The sequence below is a fragment of the Leptonotus elevatus genome, chromosome 17 (assembly GCF_054856555.1).
Source record: "Leptonotus elevatus isolate MCC_2025b chromosome 17, RoL_Lele_1.0, whole genome shotgun sequence".
NCBI lineage: Eukaryota > Metazoa > Chordata > Actinopteri > Syngnathiformes > Syngnathidae > Leptonotus > Leptonotus elevatus.
This window is the reverse complement of record NC_141255.1, coordinates 2,701,884-2,727,005: the sequence shown is the minus strand read 5'-3', so window position 1 is coordinate 2,727,005 and position 25,122 is coordinate 2,701,884. Positions and strand designations below refer to the sequence as shown.

Genomic DNA, 25,122 nt, shown 5'->3' with positions numbered 1-25,122 from the left:
ACGCAAGTACTTGTTTCAATCTGCTAAACATTGTGGCAAATCCAGGTCCAGAAAGTAAAAACCCTACCACAGTTTGGCTTTAGCCATTGATGCTAGCTAGCTAGCTCCCATGGTAGTGAGCTAGCTAGCTTTAGCCATTGATGCTAGCTAGCTAGCTCACTACCAGAAAGTAAAAACCCTACCACAGTTTGGCTTTAGCCATTGATGCTAGCTAGCTAGCTCCCATGGTAGTGAGCTAGCTGGCTTTAGCCATTGATGCTAGCTAGCTAGCTCACTATCATGGGAGCTAGCTAGCTAGCATCAATGGCTAAAGCCAAACTGTGGTAGGGTTTTTACTTTCTCCCATGGTAGTGAGCTAGCTAGCTAGCATCAATGGCTAACGCTAGCTAGCTCACTACCATGGGAGCTAGCTAGCTAGCATCAATGGCTAAAGCCAAACTGTGGTAGGGTTTTTACTTTCTCCCATGGTAGTGAGCTAGCTAGCTAGCATCAATGGCTAACGCTAGCTAGCTCACTACCATGGGAGCTAGCTAGCTAGCATCAATGGCTAAAGCCAAACTGTGGTAGGGTTTTTACTTTCTTCCATGGTAGTGAGCTAGCTAGCTAGCATCAATGGCTAACGCTAGCTAGCTCACTACCATGGGAGCTAGCTAGCTAGCATCAATGGCTAAAGCCAAACTGTGGTAGGGTTTTTACTTTCTGGACCTGGATCTGCTGCTAAATAACACAAACAACATATTTTTGAACAACTCCATGATTTTCTAACTTGGACTTACGAGAACTTGAACACTCATGGAGATTTGACGGCCGTCAGATTTCGATGATACCATTCAGGTCTCTGTACTTGATGAGGTAGTACGGGTAACACTGGCAGCTGTCGAACACAACACTAATGCTGGGGTTTGGCACGAAATCCGCACAGGAATCGTAGAAACTGGTGCCCGAGTCGCACGGGGGTGGCCGGCGGTAACTGGGATCCCCCACGGTCACCTTCCCCACCAGGACTTTGGCCAGAAACACGTGACGCAGCCGATGGGGCGCCGACTCGCTGGTGTAGTTGTGGGCCATGCTGGCTGAGGTGGCAAAGTAGCAACCGTAACCCAGGACCTTTCCGTTGACGCCGGCCATGCGCGGGTCGAAGTTGTTGCGGGAGATGTGCTCGGCCGACTTTTTGGTGGTCCCGTGAAAAAGGTTACGCTCCAGGGGGTCAACGGAGCCGGCATGCTTCCTCTGCATGTGCACCTTGTGCCTACCAACACAAAAATAATGCCAATTATACGTTGAACCCGCCTAACCCCGAAGGTGGATTACAGACAGGATTGACCTTTTTTGAAGACTGCCTGCAGATTTTTCCTGATTTCTGAGGTAGTTTTCAAAGGCAGAAGTGGCAAATATGCGTACCTTTGGTACTTGTCCCAGTGGAATATATTCTGGACCTGTTGGATGACCACGATATCCACCTTGGTCTCAGGCAGGCTCTTGTAGAAGAATTTACTGACTGCGTTGAAGGCCTGCGTGCCGGTCGGAACATCGACCAGCCGGCAGTCATCCTCCAAGGACAGACGCCATACAGGCGGGTACCACGTGGAGAAGTCTTTCAAAGGGTCCACGTTAAAGTTGGCATTGAAAGGAAGCTGGATGGGATCCATCTGGACCCATGTCCTGGTTCGGTTGAATTGCGAAAAAGGAAAAGCAAAACACAGTTTTAATACTTTGGGATTTTTCATCATAATTACTTTTGTTTTGACTTTTGTTGTTTCATTTCAGTTCTAATAATTTTTTTGAGTAGTTTTTTTTTGTTTTAAATGCTTCGCGTTAAGTGTAGATTTTACTAATTTTTGTATTTTTTTAAAACTTAATATTATTAGGGGTGTCAAAATTAGTGCATTAATTTTGAGTTAATTTAAAGTTCTTTTGACGCGCGATTCATGACCGCCTTTTACCTGGAAAGCCACATCCACGTCAAAATTTAGCAGGAATATTTTTTTTAAATAATGCATATATTTGTGGAGACTGGGGTCAAGTTGTATTTGACCATTTTAAAAATGTGCAGAATTTCACAAGTTATTTCTTGTTAAACATTAGATCTTAATATGAAAAGAAAAATGCACTGAACTGTCACTGTCTTACAAATGCATATATGCCATCTAGTGGCAGAAAAATGACCTCAACACAAATCAATATCATACTTAAATTTTACAGTAAAGTACATCTTCTTAGTTTTTGCTCAATTTTATGACTTATTATTAAATTACTGTATCAACATCTAAAAGATGCAGCTTTATTTTTATTGAACATTTGTTTCCACTTTTGTGTTAACAAGAGTACGAAAACTTAATTGATATAAAATGTGTGATTAATCGTGAGTAAACTGTTGGAAGTCATGCGATTAATTACGACGAAACATTTTAATCGCCTGACACTGATTATGTATAAATATATATGTCACAATATTTTTATTTTTATTAAAGGTATCGTTTGACCTTCTTCTGTACGGGCGTACAGTAATAAAATCAAATAAAAGTGAATCAATTTCAAGTGAACCTCAAAACCTTATCAGCTCTTATCTGTTTTATCTTGACTTTGTATTGCCTTGTGATGTGCATTTTAATGTATTAATGTATAGGGGACGACATATGCAAATTAGCATCTGCTGCTAGAACCTGGCATAATTAGAACTTCGCTTGCCTGTTCATCAATGTGCATCGTCCCTTCCAAAATAAAATGAAATGAAACAAACAGCTCATTAAGTACAAACTTGCAGGTCACCCACTTGAGACGAGGGCACAGCGACTCGGGCGAGCGATAGGCCGGTCGGCAGCGGACCTTCGTACTGAAGCCCGAGGCCGAGTTGCTCTCCGTCATGGTGGTGAAGTCCACCTTGTACTCCCGTGGGCCAATCTTGAAGGTGCACTCCACCTCCTTGGAGATCATCTTCCCCACAAGCAGGGCGGACAACGCCTGAAAACAGCACCAGCCCAAGTGTTTACATCCAGTCACTGCGCTAAACAGACGGCTGGCACGGACTCGAAGGACCAAAGCCAAGCCAGAACCAAAGGAGTGGTAGCAAATGGCAGTAAACTGGGGGGGGACCTTGTTGTATTCCATCCATTTGACGTTGTCCCACCAGTAGATGCGCCACTGGCTGGGGAAGTGCGGATTCTTGAGTCGACAATTCGAGTTGCTCAGTCGCCTGGCACTCTCATATTTGTACGTTTCCGTTATCGTCATGTCTTTCAGGCTCAGTACGAAGATGGTGCGCCTGCGGAAAGGAAAAAGGTTGGATCAGATCGTTATTTGGCACACAAATCTTGCTCTGTCGCAACCAAAGTTATCATAGTTATGAAAACTAGCGAAACGACAAAAACTAAAATTGTAAAAAAAAAAAAAAAAAAAAAAAAAAAAATCCGTTAAATGAAAATAAATAAATAAAAATTACGTTTTATATTTACGAAACTATAATTATAGTGAAAATGTCCTTTGTTTTCTTAACTCATTTGCTCCCCAAATTGTATAAATAAATATAAAAAAAAATGATGATAGAGCATACAGAAGAAGGCTTTGATGCAGCCTCTGAACTGAGGAGAATGCATGAGGCAATGGTAGTTATTACAAAAACGGCCAGCAGGTGGCAGCAACGTATAAGAATTCAACCAGGGCCATGTTGCAACAAGCTGTTTACCCCACACTGTTTTAAACAGATTTGTGAATAATGATGAAACTTAGCTATATTCTAATGCCAATTGCTGCAAAACGGAAACAGATACAAATATACTTTGGTAGGTTCCATGTTTTTAATAGCAATAGAACATAATATTCTATGGGCCTTGCAAAATCAGTCCAAATGCAGTACAGCCGGGAGCAAAGGGGGTTGCTTCAGTGAAAATGTCTAGAAGTGAATGAGTTAATTGTCAATTAATTGCTAGCTAATAATAATAATAATAAAAACGAACAAACTCGCTCAGAAAATGTATTCAAACTAACTACATTTAAAAAGCAATCTTAGAACAAAACAAAACTGTAATGACATTTCCAAACCTGTAAATCTAGTGACATGCTGAAATTGGGACTCACCCTTCACTGAAGATGATGGTCTCCCGGTTCACGTTGCAATACATGCGCTCCAGGAGAAGCTGGGCGTGGTGATTGATATCCAACCAGCGATGCTCCACGACGCTGTACAGTTGCCAGTGGAAGGGCAACGGCGTGTGGTGCATCGCGCACGCGTCGGGCGGCTGGCAACTTCCCAGCAGGAACTTGTCGCAGATATCCACATGGTTAGAATTCCAGGTGTAAAACAAAGGGGAGGGAGGCAGGCCCGGCGGGGCCTGGGCGGAGGAAGCTGGGGGCTCCGGAAGTTGAGGGGGCTCCGGAGGTTGAGTGGGCTGAGAGGCGCTCAGCAAGAGGCACGAATTTTTGGCGGCGGACAGGTCTGGGCCGCCGCCGCCCCAGGGGTGCCTGGGAGTGATGTTAGCGCTGAGGCAATACGGCGAAGCCGTCCAGGTGACATTGACCTCGGGGGGGAAGAGGAAGGCGTTGCCCGCCGGGAGCTCTAGGAGGAGATATGACGGCGGGGGGGTTTCTTGGGAAGATTCCGAAGCTGCAGGTCTAGTCCTCTTCATCCCTGGTGAAATAAGACTGTGCAGAAATTTCAAACACCTCCAAGCTATGGTCTGCGGACCCCCAGGGGGTCCACCAGCTAATAGTTTGGAGGTCTGCAAAAATAATTTGCAGTAAATTACTATGCTGTATCATGTAAAAAGGTACATAAAAATATCCAGAGACTCTTAGCTTTGGGCCAATCAAAGGCCAGGCAAATGTATTTCTCTTGCACATTGTGCGTCAAACAACCAAAAATAGCTTATTAAAATTACTAAAAGAAGCAAAATGTATTTCTCTCGCACATTGTGCGTCAAACAACCAAAAATAGCTTATTAAAATTACTAAAAGAAGCGCTGAAGTGACTGTGATGTTAGATTACATAAAATATTATACTATTTTAGAACAACAGATGTATTACTACAGGAATAAAGTAAAACAATTTTAAGCAAAAAAATATATAAAAAATTTCAAGACTATCAAAGTTGTGTTTGTGGAATTGTTAAAATTTGGATTTCTTCCTTTGTTAGACTTCGACTTTAATTTATAAATGATTATTAATTATGACTTTTTATCCCGACAAAGTATGTCCTTGTATTTTGTACTAATTAAGACTTTTTCTTAAAAAAAAAAAAATACAACTTTACTCTCATTACTTTTTTCTCTGAAAGAAAAAAAAAATACATGAATGTACTGTAGTTTGAAAAAAAATATTCCTATGGTAGTGATTCTCAAGGTTACACGATAGACTCACTCAAAAGCATGCGACATGACTGACGTATGTAACAAATCTAAATTGTGCGCAATTTAATTATATTTGAGGTGGACATTTGCATTTTCCTAAATTTAAGCACAGTGTTAACGTCTAAACGGTGCTGCAAAGGCTTACAATAACATTCAACATAGTTCCTAGGACTAAAACAGTCACATAAACAGCCGCGGCCTATAATGTTGGTCATAACGACTTCGTAATTTTGTCATTTTCCAAGTGCTGCTTCGAGTCAAAAGTTTGAGAAAGGATGGCAATAATAATTAATTATGAGTGGTTGTCTTGAAAAATGTAATGTACTTACTTACTGGTTTGCCGAGTTGTTTTGCTTCTAATTTATGCTCGGTCGTCTGCTTTTTTCTTTTCTAACTCCCTCAAATTGACGCCGCTCTCACACTGACGTCATTCACTCAATTGGCATTAACGCAATTATGGAGGTCGAATGCAAATTCGCATTTAAGCACACATTAAATAATTTGGAGGCTCGTTGAGTTAACTGGACGAAGTTTATCTGCGTGAGTACCTGAGGTTGGCTGAACTACAACGACGGAGAAGATGAAGATGCCTGGACGAGACAAGGAAGATACACAAAATGGACACCAATTAGCTTTTTAGTAAACAAAGCGTGCCCCTTAAGTCAGGCCCCTTTTGAAACTTCTTTTTTTTTTTTTTTAACTAACTTTATATTTCAAATTAAAATGTTTCAAGTTCATTAAAAATACGTTTATTTAAAGATTTTAAAATATCTCAGTAGAAGTATTCATAATTGTTTATTATTTTAACAAAAGTAAGATTAACAACTTATTTTAATAAACCTTTCTGTAATAAAATGATTTTAATCTCCTTAGTCATATTTTAATAACTAACCTTATTTTGTTGATTACAAGTTCGTATTTGTTCATTTAAAAATAAATACATCTATTTTCTAATATATTTAATCTAAATACAGAAAATAGATTTGTTAAGTTTCTGATATATTTAGTAAAATAATTTTTTTAAAGTAGATTCTTAGAATTATTTCATGGTTTTACAGATAAAATGCAAATATTTTAGCTTCTAATTACATTTTAATCAAAATAGTCCAATTGTTACTAACCTAAAGTTAAGTAATTCCACAATGTTTCAATTTGTAAAACTATAAAAGGCATTTTTCTACATAGATTCTTATCAAAATTATTTGATCATTAGGGATGTTCGACACCACCTTTTTTTAAGCTAGCAATATGAGTACTAACTATTGAGTATACCAACACGACTAGTACATACACCCCCCCCCCCACATGAGTTGCATAGTTTGAAAGAAAAGTGCTATTTAAAAGAACTTTGATTGATAGACCTCAGTACAGTATCTAACAATAAAAAAATGCAGTGAAATTATATTAGTATTAACTGTCAATCAAGTGTTGATAATCATGTCAGTGCTTTAATTAAAGGATGAGACAAAACCAGATTTTTTTTCCATTTGTTTATTGCTTAAAAAAACATTGAATTGTATGCAGCACTTGGATAAGTCTTCTCCCAAAACAACTTATTTCCTTGTCGAGCTAACGTGCAAAGTCTCTCACTCACTCACTCACACACAACGTAGCGTTACTTGTGGAGTCTTTTGGCGTCCTAATCGGACTGGTCGCCTTCTCGCAGTCTTGCCGTGATCTCCCCGAAAACCTCCTCATCCTCCAGCATGCTCTGAAAGCAGACAGTGAGCTGATTTAAGATAAAGTCAGGGAAAGAAGCCATTCACACTTCATAAGCTTTTCCTCACCGTCAGATTATTGATCTCCTCGGAAAAGGCTTCGATCTGCCTCACGGCGCCCTCCGAGTCGTCCATCTGTCCCGAGACAAACGTGTTATCGGCGGCGAGGGGAAGACGCCATAAGGAAGTGACGGGCGAGGAGCGGTCGCACCTGCTCTAGCTGCTCCAGGTGGTTCTCGGGATCCTGGTGGAGCCGCCCGCCCACGTCCATGGGGCACACGTACTCGCTGCCGTCGTCGTGACGTTTCTTCCGGAGCGTTCCGAAGCCGCCGAACGACAGACGTCTCGGCTGTCGGATGCAAAAAAAAAAAAAAAAAAAAAGTATTTGAAATGCCTTTAAAAGATTTGTAAATGACTTGTAAAACATTTTTAAAATGCCTTCAAAACACAAATATGTATTTAAAACACTATATGTATATCAAAACCCCTTTAAAATCTTACCTTAACCCTGGCAGCGGCGGTGAGAACGACGTAGTCCGGGTTTTCCAGACACTCCTGCTTCTGCCTCTGCGCGTCGGCTCCCACCAGCAGGTGGAAATGCGTCGCCAGGTGGCGCCGTAGCAGCGTTTTCCCCGGCGGGATGTTGAGCAACAGAGCCAACGCGTCCACCGTGAAGCGCGGTTCCAGAACCTTCCGGAGGGAAAAAAAACCCGACACAAAACAGCTCAACCTTTTGATTGACAGAAGTCGAGACCCAGACCCCCCCCGCCGGCACCCTCCTCACCATGAGACCCCCGTGCACGCCGCTGCCTCGGAGGTTGGGCGCGTACTCGGCCAAGTCGACGGAGCGCAGCCACTCCATCACTCGGTGGTTGCTCCACTGGATGACGTCGGCCGGTCGCGTGTGCTTCTGAGGACGGCGAAAGGAGACGTCAACAGGGCGGCGGCGAGCACTCGACGAGCACTCGGCGAGCGCTCGGTCCCTTTACCTCGTCGGTGGGCCGGCGCCGCAGGCAGTCGACTTGGAAGGAGTTAAGGCGCAGGACCTGCACGGCTCGCTTGATGCTCAGGTGGTGCAGCACGCTGCCCACCTTCAGGGACAGGAGATCCTCCTAAAACGGCAGGAAAAAAAAAATGTCATTAAAAAACGCGCTACATGTATTTCTCGAAAGTTTTTGAGTTTTTTTCTCGCACACTTAAGAGTTTATTTCTCGTAAATTAGCGAGATTTTTTTCTTGCGAATTTGACACTTTGTAATGTCGCAAATGTACACGTTTTTGGCCAAAAGATTAATCTTGTCTACAAATTTATATCGTCCTGTGTTTTTTCTTTTTTTAAAACAAAAAAAAGTTGTGCTTTACCTTGACTAGTTTCGGCGAATTTGTCTCGTAAATTTTTGAGGTGTTTATTTTGAAAATTTGCCACTATAATGTTACAAATTTGCAAGTTTATTTCTCGAAAATTTGTGAGGTTTTTCTCTCTCTCGCAAATGTAGGATTTTTAAAATATTTATCCGTAACCCTCATACGCCCTTGTATAAAGACAGCATAAATGTCAGTGTATTTTAAAACTCTTAGTCCATTAAAATATCTCACTATACATGTCATTAAAAAGTCTTACTATAAATCACTGTTAAAACAAATACCAATGAGCCTTACTATAAAATGTCACGCTAAATTTGAAAAAATGGCAAGCTAGTTATCCACGTTAAAATGATGTCTTACTATATCATGTCACATTTAAAGTCCAATTATAAGCCCTATTTTATTTTCACAGGTTATAGCAAATGTTAACTATATATTAACAAGTCTTCATGTAACTGTCATACATACTGCTGTATATTTTAAAAAAAAATGTCAAAATGGTGTCTGACTATAAATGGCATCAGCTTTAAGTCTTATGTTACATGTCATATGTCATGATAAAGTACTTCCGAGACATCATGTCATTAAAATGGCGTCATGTGGTGAAAAAGGTGTGTGTGAGTGTGTGTGTGTGTGTGTGTGTGTGTGTGTGTGTGTTCTTCTGACCACAGTCATGTAGTGCAGCATACGTGCGTCCACTCTGGCCTCGTCAAAGTGAGTCTTGTACTGTGGCAGGCCCACGTCGTCCAGCCATCCTGGGACACGCACACAAAATAGCGCTGACGTCCCATAACGCTCACCCCACCTCCATGTCCCCCAAAGCGGAGGCCCACTCACGAGTCACCCAGTTGTGGTCCAGTTTGCCTTTGAGGTGGTCGTCGTGCAAGTTGAGCGCCTGAAGGGCCAGCTGGAGCTTCTTCCTGTGCAGAGGATGCTTCATGCCCAACTCCTGGCGAGAGAGAAGTTATGCTAGAAATGTCCTAGTGTCATAGTACACATCACGCCATACTGTACCTTCTCGAGGTCGTGCTGGGACGCCTGCAGCAGGTTCTGTCCCGAGCGGATCCAGTTGTGACCCGGCGCGGCGTACAAGCCCAGGCCTTGTTCGTGGAGCCACTCGCACACCTCCTCTCGGGTCCAGCGTGAGAAGGGAACGTCCGGGGCGCCGGCCGGAGACCCGGACCGGCCCAGGCGAGGCCCCGCCGTGGCACGGACGCCGCCGCGCCGGAACTCGGTCTCGTCGTCCGCGTTCAGGGACGCGGAGTGGCTCCTCTTGAGTCTGTGGAAACGAGGCAAACCGTTGAGAGCGAGATGGCGGGATGGTAGGAGGGTGGCGAGCTGGCTCACTACCTGCCCAAGAACTTCCTCAAGCCATTGGACTTCTTCTTGCTCTCAGGCGGCGGAGGCAGAGCAGAGCAGGCCAAGTCCAGGTGCTCCGGGACTTTGCGCTCCGTCTCGGCTGCAACGAGTTAGCGTTTCCGTGAAGGAGAAAGCCATGATGCCTTACCATCATGTCATAAAATGATGATTTTTTATTTATTTTTTTGAGGGTGTTTTGCCTGACCGAGGTTCGGAGTGCTGCTAGCATGTTTGCCTCCGCGCAGTTTGAAGAATCCTCGACCGAAGGAGGCGCGGACCCGCTTGGCACCAAAAGTGTCTTCGCCGGCCAAAGATCGACACTTGCTTTTTGTCTTTAAAAGGCAAGCAAAGACATGATTGACAATGGTTTGGATTTTCTAAACAAACGAGGCAGTGATGATGTCACAATGACACGATGAGCTCACCAGCTCATTGCCGCTGCTTGGAGACACCGCGACAGATCTGAAACCACATAAATGACTTTCACTCATTAGAATGATCCGTCAAGGGAAAATTCCAGAAATAGAATTAAAAAAACATTTATGACAGAAACATGTTTCGCATGAAATATGTATGTATGTAAAAAAAATGATTTAAATCACATATATTAATAATAAATATTACTGTAACAGTAATATACAATATTTTACAATGCTATAATTTGTTAAGTAATGAGTAATAATTAAATGTTTACATTTAAAAGGATAATAATATCTCTAACAAAATAATGAATAGTAGTACAGGTAAATAAAGTTCAATATTAAAAGGGAAATAAGCTTTAAAGATTATTTACTAAAGTCATTTTACAATTTAATTTGGAAATATTTTTATTAAATAGTGACAATAATATATGGTTTGTTACTGAGAATAATAAATACTAATAATATGTAGTTTTTAATTATGTTGTACTAAACAACATTTATAACATTTAAGAGTCTCTTCTTTAAATGAATATATAAATTATATTGAAAGCTCTGCTCCTCTTAGAATTAAGTAACATTAACCTTCACTCGTTATTGTCTTATTTAATATGATGTTTGTAGTACATGGAAATGTATGTATCATTATTTTAATTTTCTCATAAAATATGTCACTTTTTTCCTCTTAAAATGAAAGTGAAATCAACCTTTAACATTTCTTGACAAATTAATATGTTATATGTGGCCTCACTTGTCTAAACATGACATTCTGATTAATATTACATTTGTGGAATATGAGTTATGAAGTAAAATCCAGCCGTTTTTATCCAGCTCATGTGGCGGCCATTTCGCCACTTGCTGTCGACTGAAGATGACATCACAGTTGCTCAGGGCTCAGGCAACAACCAATCACAGCTCACCTGTTTGCTGAAGCTGAGCTGTGAGTGGCTGTTACCTGAGACCTGCGCAACTGTGATGTCATTTTCACTCGACGGCAAGTGGCCTTCTGAGATGGATAAAAATTGCTGGATTTCTTAATTTATATTCCACTAATGCAATATTAACCAGAATACCATATTTAGACTAGTTGGGTTGCATAGAACATATTGTCAAAAAATAAATAATAAATAAAAATGGGTTGACTTCCCCTTTAAATACATTATGAGGAACAACAAAATAATAACGAGAATTAAAAAAATATACATATTTAGAATAAGTTTAATAATAACAGTAAACTGTATTTTCAATATTTAATTTTAGGAGGAAAAAAGGAGCAAAGCAGTGCATGTAATACCTCTCGGCCTCCTGTAGCTGTCGCTCTCGGTCCAGTTCCTTCATCTCATCCAGCACGGCAATGCTGGGACTCGACTGCGGTGAGGACGAGAAAGAAAAACAGGCTTAAAAGTCCCGACATATTTCCCCATAAACGGCACAATTCATAACAAGGACATTTGGATGTGTAATTGACGTGGAGAGGAAGTGTGCGAGGAGACAGTGGAGTTGTGTTTACCTCCACGGAGATCCTTCCTGCCTCGCCCTCCATCGCCAGCCTGACCTCGGCGACGGCAGGAAGCGGCCGATCGTCTGCGATGTCGGCGTAGTCGTCTTCCTTCGGCCTCTCTGAGGAGACGTCACACAAAAAGGTTTGGGACATGTTCCTTGCAAAAGCTTTCACTCGTGTGGGAAAACTTCCAATTTATGTGCATCTGTAGGAATTTTATTGACCATTTTCGTCTATTTAAGTGGCAACATTTTCATATTGCGACTGTCTACATGCATATCCATCTGCATTATACTGCCCCCAGGTGGCCGTGGGGCAGAAACCAATGTCGCGTGTTCAAATGTTTACATTCTATTTAATGATGTCAGTACAGTATGTTTTTGCAACGTACAATGTCATTATCATATAATATTATTTTTCTTGTTTGGGGGGGGGGGGGGGGGCTGCAATAGAATAATGGCATTTTCATTCATTCCAAAGTGCAAAGACTATTTTTGTCTACTTGTAAGAGATACTTTTTTATTTTTGCATGTCCATCTTGGTGGGAAAACGTATTTTCAAGATTACTGAGTGTTTCTGTGGGATTTTTTTTTTTTTAAGGCTGGTGTCAAATATAAGCACAACGCTGACGTCAGGTCGAAAACCACAAGTCACATTTTATGTGGGTGTCATTTTTATGAATTATTGACCAAACTAAAGTGTTGAAAATGGCTTGCCCTCTTTGATGATGTAATGTTAATGGTTGAACAACCATGCAGTTTTGGGGTCTCTTCAAAAGTGACCATTTTGGAGGTATGCGGTTTTGGCCCGACGCTAGCGATAAGCAACTGGTGATTACTGAAAGTGTGTCTCAATAATTTTGCCTAATGACTTGTCTGCTTTCTACCTTTGATTTTGTCCAGAACTTGCGTGCTCTCCAACTCTTTGATCCTTTGCTCCTTGTGACAAAAATAAACACGTAAGCAACTTCATCATGTTATAGATGGTGGCTTGTGTGTTTTTTTTTTTGCACACCTTTTCATCGTTGGCCGACATGAGCGAGTCCAACAGCGTCTTCATCTCGGACATTTTGGCATCTGGCAGGAATGCACATGCACATGCGCGGCTTTGTGTTGAGTGCAAACACACAGTGAGACGCGCACGGTTACTATTTCCCGTTTGTTTGTGAATTCAGCAGAATGGAAAGCGAAGCGGCCAAGCTAATCAGAGCGCCTCTGTGCAAATATTCCTATTGGCGTTCAGACACCTTCAGGAGGATAACAGCAGCAAAAGGCAACCAAGTGGACTGATGTGTTGAGGATAAACAAGAAAAGAGGACGTCTGGTAGCCGCAGATTGAACTTTGGTAGCATCTAATTGGCGTGACTGAGACTGAATAGAAGGAATCCGTGCAATATTCCTTCCTTCCGCTTCCATTTAATCTTATCTGTCAGAGTTAGATGATTATTGATGTTATTAATTTTTAATCTTGTTGAGATTAGATATAATAGACTGGGCGTAGGAGTCATCAGTTTAAACTACCGGTATGTTGTTTTTTAATTTCCTTTCTTATAAGTGTTTTTATTGAAGTCATTCATCAATTTGCCTGCGCTGTTTTTGTTACTTAAATTAAGCTTAAGTTTAGTTTTAAAGTTTTTCCTCAACTGTATTTTCGTTTTTCTTCTTTTAAAAAAACGTTTTTTTCTCTGTACTTTTCAAACTTTTCCTTTTTACTTTTTTCTATGCATTCTTTTCGAAAGCACTTTTTTGTTACGTCATAAAATGGTTTTTCGCAGGTGATTTTTGTACCTATTGTTTCCCTCTACTTTTTTTTTATAAACATTAAGTGTTTATTTAATTTTATCTTTCTTTTTTTCCCTTTTTTTTGTTTTTACTTTTTTGCTTCAAGTGTTCAAGTGTTTGTTTTTATTTTATTTTTTGAAAAAGATTATTATCATTTACTTTTTCAAGTAAGTTTTACTATAAAATAGATTTTCTAATTATTATTTATTTGGTCTAGTTCAGGGATTTATAACCTGCGGCTCTGGAGCCACATGTTGCTCTTTAGTCCCTCCCATGTGGCTCCCTGTGGAGCTCTAAAAAAAATCTCTAAAAAAATAAAGAAAATAGTAGTTTTTTTTTTTTGCATATTTATTATATTTTTTAGATAAAAAATAATTTAAACATATTAATTATTAAAATAAAAAAAGAATAATTCAATATTTTAAAAAATGACAGGGTCCAAATTTGTAAGTTGTGACAAAAAGTAGTTGAAAATGTCCAAAAAGTGACCATAAAATGTCCAACAGGGAAGAGGAAAAGCAGAAAATTACCATATAGTAAGTACCAATAAGTAAAAAAAAAAAAAAAAAGTCTGAACATTTATTTGAAAAAGGCAGAAAATAAACCATAAAATGCCCATCAAATTGTCAAAAAATTCAGAAATTTAACAGCAAAAAAGGCCCCCAAAAAAAGAAGCTATAAAAAGGAAGAAGCAAATGGATGCTGCTTCCCTTATTTTTGTGTTGTGGTGCAGCTCTAATTAGCTCTTGGGCCCTCCATACATTAGACTAACACTAACACAGTTTCCTCCAATCCTCCATCACAATCTGAAAGATTTGTTGACACATTTATTATTATCATTTATTTGGCCTAAAACGGCTCTTTTGACAGGAAAGGTTGCTGACCCCAGCATCTGTGTTCCTGTCATTTCTTACGATCCCATTTTTTTTGTGAGTTGATGTATGTGATGCAAATCAAGAGATCACCTTACCTCTCTCTCCCACCTCCGTTGCTCTCGGTCTGCTCTCGTCCTTCAACCTGCTAAGTTCCGCCTCTTGCGCCTCCAACTCTCGCTGCAGCAGCTGCAGCTCTTCCTGCATGCCAGCGAATCAAAATCACATTAAGTGTGCTGATGGAGCTCCCATTCAAAAGTGATCTGACTGCGGCGTTAGGTTGTGTAGGTGACTGGTGGCAGAGGTGGAAGCACTTACATTCCGAGTGGAGAAAAGTCGGGGAAAGCGGTGAGGAGGAAGCAGCGGGTTTAGAAGGCCACAAAAAGAAGAGGAAGAAGAAGAGCTCAAACCTTCACCTCAGCTCCCGCAGTCCGCTTTGCAGGCTTGACACGACGTTAGTAGCAGGAAAGACGTTAAGAGCGGAAGATAAAAACACTTTGGTGGTGTGTGAATGCAATGGAATTGAATTAATTGAACAATTTAGGATCACAGTGTGGGTGTAGGAAGTAAAAAAAAAAAAAAAAAAAAGGCTCACTTTGCAAGCTTTTGTTTTCCTGTCACACTGCAGACGCTCACTCTCAATGTCAGCCACACGCAAACGCAAATCGCTCACTTCCTGGTACAAGTCCTGCAGGGGAAGAAGAAGAAGAGTGAGATTTTCCCCAGACGTGGACTTTGGGCAAAAGTGGGTGGCCGGGGCGGGGGTTGATTGCTGGATGTTTAGGCAGGAAACAGCTGCCGGAGGAGCAGCACACGGGGCAAGCCAGGGGTTCTCTTTCTTGTCACATGATCCCGACTTGAGTGCGATGGACTTCGACGACACGCAAAACAATGACCGGGGAGGCCAGCCAGGAGGATACAAGAATGCACGGAGCGGCTAAAAACGGTGATGCTTTGCGCAGGCTGAGACATGAAACGTCGATTCATCGTTTTCCAACTGGATGAATTTCAAACTTTTGATGCATCCAGCAGAAGGCGCAGTGAATTCAGGGTGAGCTCGTTTGCTGGCCTAAAGTTAGAAAAAAAGTAAGCTACTTCTCCTGTCCATGTTCTGACATACCTCGTTATCTCTGTGATCCCCCTCCACTGTGCTCAGCTTCAGCTTAAGAGCCGACACCTCCGTCATCAATTCCAGCTTCTGCGTCTCCAGTGCCGAGCGGGTAAGCAGCTCCTTTGCAAACACATGCAAACACGTTACACTGGACTGAAGCTGATGTGTCGTCTCGTTCGTACCTTTTGCAGCAGCTCCTCCGTGGCGCACTGCTTCTCCCGGTGACGCTCCAGGCAGTTATCCAGGTCCCGGATCTTCTCCCCTTGCACCTCCACCTGGTCTGTTAGGACACTGACCTATAGGCCATCAAAACATGATACTCAAGGAATACATTTTGAGATCACTTTGAAGATTTTATAGCCAACAAAATGGTCCTTTAGCTTTAACACAGTACAAATAAAATCTACAGAGATAGGAGACATTTGTGTTGACTAACCTGAAGGATGAGACACTCTTTGTCACTCTCGAGTCGGGTCAGACGTTCTTGGTACGCAGCCTCTGAACTGTGGCCATTTGTCTGCAACAAATCAAGATTTTGCTATATTTCTTTTTGTGATTAAAATACCATTTCTCTTTGTAGAGGTGGGAGTAAGCGACATACAGTATCATGGCGTCGGGCGCAATCTTTGTACTGTACCTTTAAATATATCCGTTTAACCATTAAAATGACATTGTCAATATGTTATATGTGACCTCACTAGTCTAAACATGACAGTCCGATTAATATTACATTTGCGGAATATGAGTTATGCAGCAAAATCCAGCCATTTTGTTTTTATCCATCGCAGGGGGCGGCCATTTTGCCACTTGCTGTCGACTGAAGGTGACATTAGGGTTAAGGTTATGTCATTTTCACTCGACAGCAAGTGGCAACAAATTCCGTCTTCTGATATTGATAAAAACTGCTGGGTTTCTTAACTTATAGTCTACTAATGCAATATTAAGCAGAATACCATATTTAGACTTGTAAGATTGCTAAATAAATAAATAAAAATAAAATAATAATAATAATATTAATAATAACACTACCACCCGGTGAGGACAGACCAATAGTATAGATTTGTGACTTAAATCATGTGACTTGAGTCCCCCCCCGTCTCTGAGCTCCCATTTATTGTGACAAGACAACCATAAGCGCAAGAAGCAAAACAGCACGAGTTTGACCGATGGAAACTATTTCTTTCCTCGTCTGGAAGCCCCATCAGTCACTCAGCACGTCATTTAACGAGGCGAGGGAGCCAAAGCAGGAGGCGCGGGCCTTCCAGAGCCTGCTTAACATCTCCGCCGACAAGTTTGGATGTTTGCGTCACGCTCTGGATAGCGTCCAGATAAGCTGACGGCGTTTACCATTCGTCCCTGCAGCCACTCGGCCAGACCCTCGGCGGTGGAGTCGGGGATCTGGCAGCGCAGGTTGTCCCGCTCTTCGTTGTCCATGAGCTCCAGAGCCGCCCGCAGGTCCTCCAGCAGGTGCAGCACGCGCAGGCCGCCCAGAAACGGCGACGTGGGCGACTGGCAGTCAAACAGCCCGTTGGAGTAGTCCATGGCCTTGGAGCCTGACACAACAAAAGGGAAACCAGCCACCAAAAAAACATTTGTAAATGCACATTTAGCTCTGAACCTAAGGCGCTACTGCTTTTCTCTTTATTTGCTTTCTATGTAAAAACTGTGTATTCTACAGGGACAAGAATTTTTTTTCCCCCTCATGTGATCATCTTTCCTACTGGAAAGGTCAGCGGAAAAAAAAGTGAAGCCTGCGTTCATAAGCGCTAAAGCTTGAATAATCATTAGCATGCGTCACACCGCGGAACAATGGAAACTTTAAAAAAAAAAAAAAAAAAACTTGCAAGGAAGAAGCCATCCAGTATCAGCAGTAGGAACGTTATTCCAAAGATCACATTCAGCGGAGCTCACATTACATAGCAAGGAGGAGTGGAATGAGGGGTCGGGGTAAAGTGGGAGTGGGCTGCAATGCTTTCCAGATGTGCACCCCCCCCAATTCCTACCTGCGATGATCCCATCCATTTGCTCCAAGGCGGCTGCCAACATCTCGCTGGCGTCAGACATCATCTCCGCCAATCACCTGGCAGGGAAGAAGAAAGTCACATGTAGAAAAGGCAAAGTAGTAGTAGAAAAAAAAAAACTACTCCAGCACACGTACTGTGCTGTGCTAGAAACTGGTCTTTGACCAATCAGAAGCTTTAAGAAAGTAATTTGTGAAATAGGCTAAAAACTGCTCCTCGACAATATACAAACGTTTCTTGTCAGTCGAGATTTATCACGCTTATCAATGAAGATTATTTCCCACAACTGGCATGAGCATAACTAATGTGAGGACAGTGGCTCTCCTTGTTCACTTTTCGGGGGGGGGGGGGGGGGGGTGTCAGTGTGAGCTTTGCCTCGTTTCCTGTGTCGTTAGGCACAACACAACACAAGAAGCCTGTTACAAAAGCGTCAGCTTTTCGACTCTCAACATAAAATTTCCCCGAGACGAATTTTCTTTCTCTGCAGGTATTTCCGCAGGATGACGGCAAGCACCTCATCACAGCGGGGTGCAAGCTCTATTTGGTCAGCTGCTCGCCCTCCACCACAGCATATACACAAAGAGAAAAATAAAGCTAAGGTAACGATCGACATGGGTTTTCGTCAGTGTAATCGTCACTTACCAGGTCAAGTACCGATGTACCTCTCAGGCCGTCACGTTTAGCTATTTTGTTTGTGCATGCTCGTGTGTGATGTCACTCCAGTTTATGCTATTTTAGCTACGGCTAGTATGCTAAATAATTTAATGATGTGTTTCATGTCAATCTGAATTGTTTATTGTAAATTTATTGGCAACAGTTGTCTAAAGGGAGTATCAGTGCTTATTTTTTTCCACTTAACTCATTCACTCGCAGCCATTTTCACTGAAGCAACCCCCTTCGCTCACGACTGCATTACTGGATTTTGACTGAAGGCCCACAGAATATTGTGTTATATTGCTATAAAAACATGGAACCTGCCAAAAGAAAGATTAGTGTCTCTTCTTTCATCAGGAATTTTGTTTTTGTATCCATTTCCAATTTTCAGCAATTAGCATTAGAATATAACTAAGTTTCATCATTATTCACAAATCTATTGAAAACGCTGTCAAAAAGAGCTTTTTTGCAACATGGCCCTGGTTGATTTCTTATACTCTGCTGCCCGTTTTTTTTTTAATAACTACCATTGCTTCAACCATTATCTTTAGTTCAGAGACTGCATCAAAGGCTTCTGTATGCTCTACCATAAAAATAAAAAAACTTACATAATACGTTTTTGGGACAATGCCAATATTTAAAATATAGCAATTTTATAAATTTTTGGGAGCAAATGAGTTATACAATACGATACGATATACTATTATTTTCCCCGTGGGGAACTTTTTCCTGGACTCTGTCCAGCTGCAGTTACAGTAAGGAAGAAACAACAGAATAGAAAGAGATAAAATTTGCTAGTCGTCCGCCATTTGTTATTCGTCCGCCAGTGATGGACTAAAACACGGTCCGTCAGTACTGACGGAATGACCACCTTTGTCAATCGTTCCTAAAATAGCTGTGACGAAGTGACGATGGAAGCATGGGTGTTCCCTGCCTTGTCGCCTGTTTTGTTTTTACAGGCAGTCAATTTTAACAAAAATCTGCTAAATTAATGTAATAAAAAAATTACAGGACTCTTGCTAATATACTTAGCTCGACCCCCGTGCTAAATGCTCACATACGCTACCCCATTTCGGCTCATTCAACCTAATAATAAACATGTTGTGCTGGCATTTGCCATGTGATCTTATATTACATTATGTCATTATGGTAATCATACTGAGAAAAATATTGCTTTAAAGAGGTCTAGCGAGGGTTGATAGCACACAATCAGCCCCCTCAAGCCGCCCTACGCACATTCCTGAGCAGGTTAACGCTCCCAAACTCCCAAAAGTGCCTGGTACCGACATCCCTGCTGACCCTCACCTCCTCTACCTTTCACACCATCCATCCATCCGGCAAAATAAAACTCCCTGACTCAGTCTTAAGGTCATCACTTGTATGTATTAAACTTTCCAACTTTATTGTGTAGTCTAAGTTGTTGCGTTTTGCTTTCTTTTATGGCAAATTGTAATGGATTGTTAGAAATAAAAGGCCAAGTGTAAACGTCTCATTCCCATGTAAAGGCTGCAATAATTGAAAATCAGTTGCACATCATTCATTGACTTTAAACAACTGTCTGTGCTCTGTTTACATTTGACAAGTTTCTAAATGACACGTAGTGTTAGGATGTTCACGACCAAGCTCGGTCGCACAAAAGCATATTTTGACTAAACAAACTGCTGAACCAGGTCAAAATAATATGTTTAAGTTGTAACTCCTACCAGATGGAGGACATGTATGTATGTAAGTATGTATGGGGGCGGGGGGGGGGGGGGGGGGTTGATATGTGGAGTTGTCTGGCTCTGGAACACACACTTATCCACGTGCACTAATGAGCAAGTCCAGCTGTGGCACAAATGTGTCATGCAACTGTCCAGTCTAGTAAAAAAGTTGATTTCAACTTGACTAACATGTTAAGGTATCCCACTTGGATCATTCTGAGGTCCCCTTTTTAATAATTTATACGTAGCAGGCCCCTGCTGAGTTGCCTTTCTTGTTTATTTCTTGTGAAGAAAATGAAAGCTTGCACAGAATTTAGTGTAATATAGTATTTTTGTGGGTTGCGAAGTGACAACAAACATGCCAGACATTGTACTTTTTTTTTTTTTAAATCAAGTTACATGTAAGCCAATAAGGATAATGTTGAAAGGAGTTTGAAATGACATGAAGCGATTTGAAGGGTCCTTTTGTGCGTAAACCAGCTCGACAGTGCCACACGGGAGCATTTCTTACGTATTTTCTGTAAGGTAAATATAAACAAATAACTCAATAACTAATATAAACCAAAAAAATCACAAAATCAAAATGTTCTATCTCTTTTGGGCTAAAATGCAAGGCGCTAATCGCAAATTCAAATACTTTGAGGATTTTGTGTCATTGTAAAGAATAACTAAGCCATTGCATTTCAAATACGTCAAACAAACTACTGCAATGTGGTTTATGGCATCTGTGGCATTTTAAACACATCAGATCAGATGATTTAGTGCTTATGTGTTATTTTTAAGGAGTACTAAGGCCTTCACTTTGGAAAATGTAATTTCTCTGGTGAAGAAAAACACAACATAAGCCAGCTGAGCTTAGGATTTGAAGTTGTCAGTGAACTTGTGGATGTCACGTGGCCTTTGTTGACACTCCAGCTTCAGTGGACTTTAGGTCAGGCCTCCTTCTGGTGATGATGAGATCACATTGTTGGACACACTTCGAAAAACGGCATTTTTTTTCCCCCCTCCACAAACCCTTCTTTGTGCCTCGTGGGCTCACATGGTGGAAGCTCCAAGACACATTGATCTCACGGCATTGACTTTTTCCACACGGAGCGTGTGTGGGGGTGGGTCGCTGGGAAAGGGAGCCAAGAAAAACCGGCAGTAATCACGAGCGGAACACAGAAGCTTCCCGTCCTCGCTGCGGCGGCGGCGGCTGTCACGACTCGCCAGATCGCTGAAATGCTCCTGCCTCATCGGGACGGAACCATAAAAGGGATTGAAGAGACCCCTCAGGAAGAGCCTGGCGAGGGCCCGCCAGGAAGCGCTTCCTGCCTCATTGGAGAGAAACTCTCTTCCTACTTAGTGATGGAAAAACTAGCCACGTAACAAAAACAGCCTCTAATTGTGGTCACAAGATGGCAATAATTTCAAATGAAATTAAGAATAAAACGTCATTAAAGCAAAAACTTGTAAACAACTACGTAAGTCTAAAATCTGGAGTTCCAAGAACAGAAACTTGTGCTTGGACATGCTTAATTGGATCAAATTAGATAAGACGAGGCTTTAACAGAATCATCTTAACTCAAGAGCTGGGCTTCATAAACAAATCATGTGCAATTCTATCATTCATATCAACACATTTTGTCTTAATTATGGTAGCAACGAGGGCCTTGTGGCTTTCTCCACCAGCAATGAGCGAACTCAATTTGAACCCAACTAGTCTGCTGCCTCAACCAGCTGCCAGGCAAGTCAAAACAGACACAATCATTTATGAAAAGTTCTACGCTAAATAGCATAGCCATAGCCAGAACACACACTAGCATGCAGTAGCTTAACCAGGCTTAAAAACGAACCTGACCCAACTATTTTGCTGCCTCAACGGGCTGTTGACAAGTTAGCAATGTGTTGACTACATAAGACAACATCGCTACTCTCATGAACACCCCCTCAAGTTGTTTTTTTTACACACCAAATGTCACAAAACTGCTTGCCTATTTGGATGTACTCATTTTATAAACAAGCTCTGCAGTCACTTATAACGAATTAAAAAAAAATTACATTAAAATCTAACAACGAGCTAAGCTATCAATTAGACATGTTAAGTTGGCACTGTCTGCAGGCATGTTGCACATAGTAAACATTTGCTGCTCAAATTCATCTTACTTTACATTAGAAATCATAAAAACATTTAAAGTCACTGATTTGTAGTAGTTGCCAGATACTTAAAAAGCATTACATGCGATTAGAAAAAGCTAAATTGATGGAAACTTAGCAGAATTTTCGGTTGTACATTGGTTGTTATGTTGGCAAAAAAGAAATAAAAACAGTAAGAGCTGTTTTAATGTTAATTTAACATGCTTCACAAGTTCAGCCCCATCTCGATGAAATAGGGGGAGTGGTGGTGACCCCTAGCATCGGTGATACTTAACAAAAAACTTGAATAAACTTACCGTTTTTTCCCAAATATAAATTCCTGGGAGAGAAGAAGCCTCTGTGGGGACACTTTGGAGCACTTTTCAGCGCAGCTTCATTTCGGACGAGCACCTTTCCGCATCAACCTCCTCCTTGCTCTACTTCGCTCAACAGTCTGTCTGACTTGGGGGGAGACGCCATCAAGCTCCACGTTACAAGGCAAGGATCGGGAAGGAAGTCAGGCACTGCCTTCAAAACAAAGCAGGTTATGGCTATGTATTTCAAATTAAAACTACTACTCGTGTAACTCTTTAACGTGCCTCTCGATTGTATTTTAATCAAAATTAAGGCGCAAAAAAATAATCTAAATGCTCTTTAAAATGCTACGTGACGTGAGTGACAGCCTATTTATGTAAAAATCAAGACTAAATAAACCGTTTGAAAGACATTATTTTCAGCGTACGCACCAGCAGAGGGCGATAGAGACGTTTTTATGCACACGTGCAATTCCTCACGCAGACAAACTAACAATAATACATTTTAATGCCGAATTTGAACTTACTTATGAAATATATCTTACAGGATGCACTATGCAAGTCTCTATCACACAACTGTAATGTTAGTATAATTATTATTATTAATAATAATTATGTATTATATAATAATAATAATAATTATAATTATTATTATTATTATTAGAGTATATAGCATTGTTATTATATAGTCTGGAACTCAAAACACATGTAATATTGCAGCAACCTTAACTCTGGCGTTGTTGCCCCATCACGCAGTGACCATGGTAACCTTGTTGCTTGGAAGTTTAAGTACGAGTACAGACAGCAGGGACATTTAATTCATTACATATAATTCTTCAGGGGAAACTGAATGTATACTCTGCTCGGCTGTATGTAAGCTATTCCGTGTTGTACAAAGCACATGCATCATACACACACACACACACACACACACACGTATGCTAGAAGAGCTGCATCACGTTGACTGGCCTTGCTCAAGGTTTTTATTTTTTGTCCATAATAGGACTTGAACGCATTCTTAGAAGCGAGCGAGTTGATGATTCATGAGTACAATAAATTATACAGTACCTGTATATTTTTAAATAGGAATTTTTATTATAACTATAATTATTGTGGTTACTAAATTATCTTTTGTGTTATTCATACCAATGTGTATATGTATTTATTCATTTATTGTTATATTTTGATTAGGACCACTGGAGGGCAGTGAATTTTTTAAGCAAGTGTAAATCGGAAGTATTATGAGGGAGTTGTTTCTCTGTAAAAAAAAAAAAAAGTGAGGAGAATAAAATGTTATAAAAAAAAGTAATAAAGGTTAGAAACAACATAAGTTAAGTTAACACAAGTTGCGGGATTGCTTTCCAACATTCCCACAATAAGTAAGAATAAAGAATCTCAATAACATGTGGGAATGCTTCCCACAATAAATAATAATAATGATAATGCACTGCTTACATACACACCGTAACATGCAGCGGTTTTATTACCAGATGCTTCATGCAAAGACGCTGACACAAAGATGTTTTATTTGTGGCGTGACAGGCAGATAATTAAAATGATATGCATTTTCATAATATATATAGCATGTCTTCTACTCTGTGTGTGTATGTGTGCAACAATTGGATCACTTTGCATCTCCAAATAACAAAGCAGTCAAGAGGTTGTGACGCACCAGCAAATCACACATGACAGCTAATTTAGACATCAACACCAGACACGACCGGCCGTCACTTCATTTCACGTTCTCGTGCTCCAGTGCGAGTCGGTAGGGGCGCGCATTGAAAATAACAACCACGACCACTTCTCCTCTTCCTCATGACAACCCCTCATTTACTCCTTGTTCTCAGAACGCTAATGACAACGTGTTAGACCGACCCGGCCAATGATGCTCTCTGAGAGACCACGGGGCAAAGTTATTTTCGCTTCGTTGAGTTCTCACACTACATCCATTAGTTTGCAGCCATTAGTCTCGACCATCCCACACTGTGTAAAGCCATTAGTCTGTCTCGGCCATCCAACGTTTCAAACCCTCATCCAGCATTTCATCCTTCACTTTGTCTAGCGAGCCATTGGTCTGGCTTCAACTTCCTCCAACAATCCAAACATTCGAGCAACTTTTTTAAAATCAGTTTAATGGAAATTAGTGTATCTCCATCATTGTCTACATCCAGCCGTTTGTTTATCTCCAAGTTCATCCAAAAAGCAAAATGGCTAGATAATGATGAGTTATTAACATTGTTTTTTAGTTTTAATTTATATTTTAGCCGTTTTGGATTTAGTTGACTCAGTGTAGGCTCAATGAATTGTATTCTTGTCTGTGTTACTTTCATGAGGAAGGGCAACGAGTTCAAACATTCATTCGTTATCTAATGGGAGGGCCGGGATTCTGCTGTGTCGGAAGGGAGTCAGGCTTATTATTATTGTATTTTTTCTAATCTGATTTATACCCATGGGAACGGATTCTCTTATATTCATTCAGTTGTAACCAGGTGTGTTGTGGGCTGACTTTCTATGAACCCTCTTTGTGAATAAATAATGATGTGGGCTGGAGAGAAGACACACATTTGAACAGAGCACTGCTTGGGTGACTTCATTTGTGTGATCAGAAGCTTCTGGTAATTAAATACCTTTGCAAAGGAACTTCTTCAACAGAATCTCACCATTCAGTTAATTGAACACGCAAAGAGTACAATACTTAATATTGTCTACTCTAACAATAACAAGTTCATGCAACAGGAACAGAGGTGGCAAATCCAGGTCCAGAAAGTAAGTAAGTAAGACCCTGCCACCGTTTTGGCTTTAGCCCCAGGTGCTAGCTAGCTAGCTAGCTCCCTAACAAGCTCCCAT

The 25,122-nt window shown here is 41.0% G+C and overlaps 2 protein-coding genes across 5 annotated transcripts; both read right to left on the bottom strand.

Moving 5' to 3' along the window:
- Positions 1–287: 287 nt before the first annotated feature.
- On the bottom strand, positions 288–5,989 carry LOC147159231 (protein mono-ADP-ribosyltransferase TIPARP-like). 3 transcript variants are annotated; one of them, XM_086059625.1, is made up of 6 exons: positions 5,892–5,989; positions 4,075–4,624; positions 3,094–3,262; positions 2,774–2,961; positions 1,402–1,662; positions 288–1,249 (listed from the first exon to the last, which is right to left on the bottom strand). In XM_086059625.1, exons 2-6 carry the CDS (start codon positions 4,620–4,622, stop codon positions 811–813), a joined length of 1,605 nt encoding a protein of 534 aa, XP_085915751.1. In that variant the 5' UTR covers positions 4,623–4,624; positions 5,892–5,989; the 3' UTR covers positions 288–810. The 3 variants fall into 3 exon arrangements, with proteins under 3 accessions (XP_085915751.1, XP_085915750.1, XP_085915752.1); XM_086059624.1 differs by having other exon boundaries at positions 5,673–5,968; XM_086059626.1 differs by having other exon boundaries at positions 5,677–5,968.
- An 838-nt stretch (positions 5,990–6,827) lies between these two features.
- LOC147159230 (liprin-beta-1-like) lies at positions 6,828–22,489 on the bottom strand. 2 transcript variants are annotated; one of them, XM_086059129.1, is made up of 25 exons: positions 22,279–22,489; positions 17,472–17,548; positions 16,816–17,021; positions 15,905–15,985; positions 15,651–15,764; positions 15,478–15,588; positions 14,953–15,045; positions 14,768–14,800; positions 14,456–14,558; positions 12,719–12,780; positions 12,591–12,642; positions 11,714–11,823; positions 11,498–11,571; positions 10,210–10,246; positions 9,990–10,116; positions 9,776–9,884; positions 9,440–9,704; positions 9,263–9,374; positions 9,092–9,180; positions 8,051–8,173; positions 7,846–7,971; positions 7,563–7,751; positions 7,273–7,410; positions 7,131–7,196; positions 6,828–7,054 (listed from the first exon to the last, which is right to left on the bottom strand). In XM_086059129.1, the coding sequence occupies exons 2-25, from the start codon at positions 17,533–17,535 to the stop codon at positions 6,983–6,985; spliced, it is 2,556 nt and encodes an 851-aa protein (XP_085915255.1). In that variant the 5' UTR covers positions 17,536–17,548; positions 22,279–22,489; the 3' UTR covers positions 6,828–6,982. The 2 variants fall into 2 exon arrangements, with proteins under 2 accessions (XP_085915255.1, XP_085915256.1); XM_086059130.1 differs by lacking the exon at positions 14,768–14,800.
- Between the last annotated feature and the right edge of the window lie 2,633 nt (positions 22,490–25,122).

Excerpts from the sequence above, each read along its gene's own strand:
- LOC147159230 (XM_086059129.1), bottom strand. The coding sequence starts at position 17,535 with ATGATGTCTGACGCCAGCGAGATGTTGGCAGCCGCCTTGGAGCAAATG. Across the intron at positions 15,986-16,815 it reads AGTGGCTGCAGGGACGAATG|ACAAATGGCCACAGTTCAGA; the intron begins GTAAACGCCGTC and ends GATTTGTTGCAG. Across the intron at positions 9,705-9,775 it reads TTGAGGAAGTTCTTGGGCAG|ACTCAAGAGGAGCCACTCCG; the intron begins GTAGTGAGCCAG and ends TCGTTTCCACAG.
- LOC147159231 (XM_086059625.1), bottom strand. The coding sequence starts at position 4,622 with ATGAAGAGGACTAGACCTGCAGCTTCGGAATCTTCCCAAGAAACCCCC. Across the intron at positions 3,263-4,074 it reads ACCATCATCTTCAGTGAAGG|GCGCACCATCTTCGTACTGA; the intron begins GTGAGTCCCAAT and ends TCCTTTCCGCAG. Across the intron at positions 2,962-3,093 it reads AATGGATGGAATACAACAAG|GCGTTGTCCGCCCTGCTTGT; the intron begins GTCCCCCCCCAG and ends TGCTGTTTTCAG.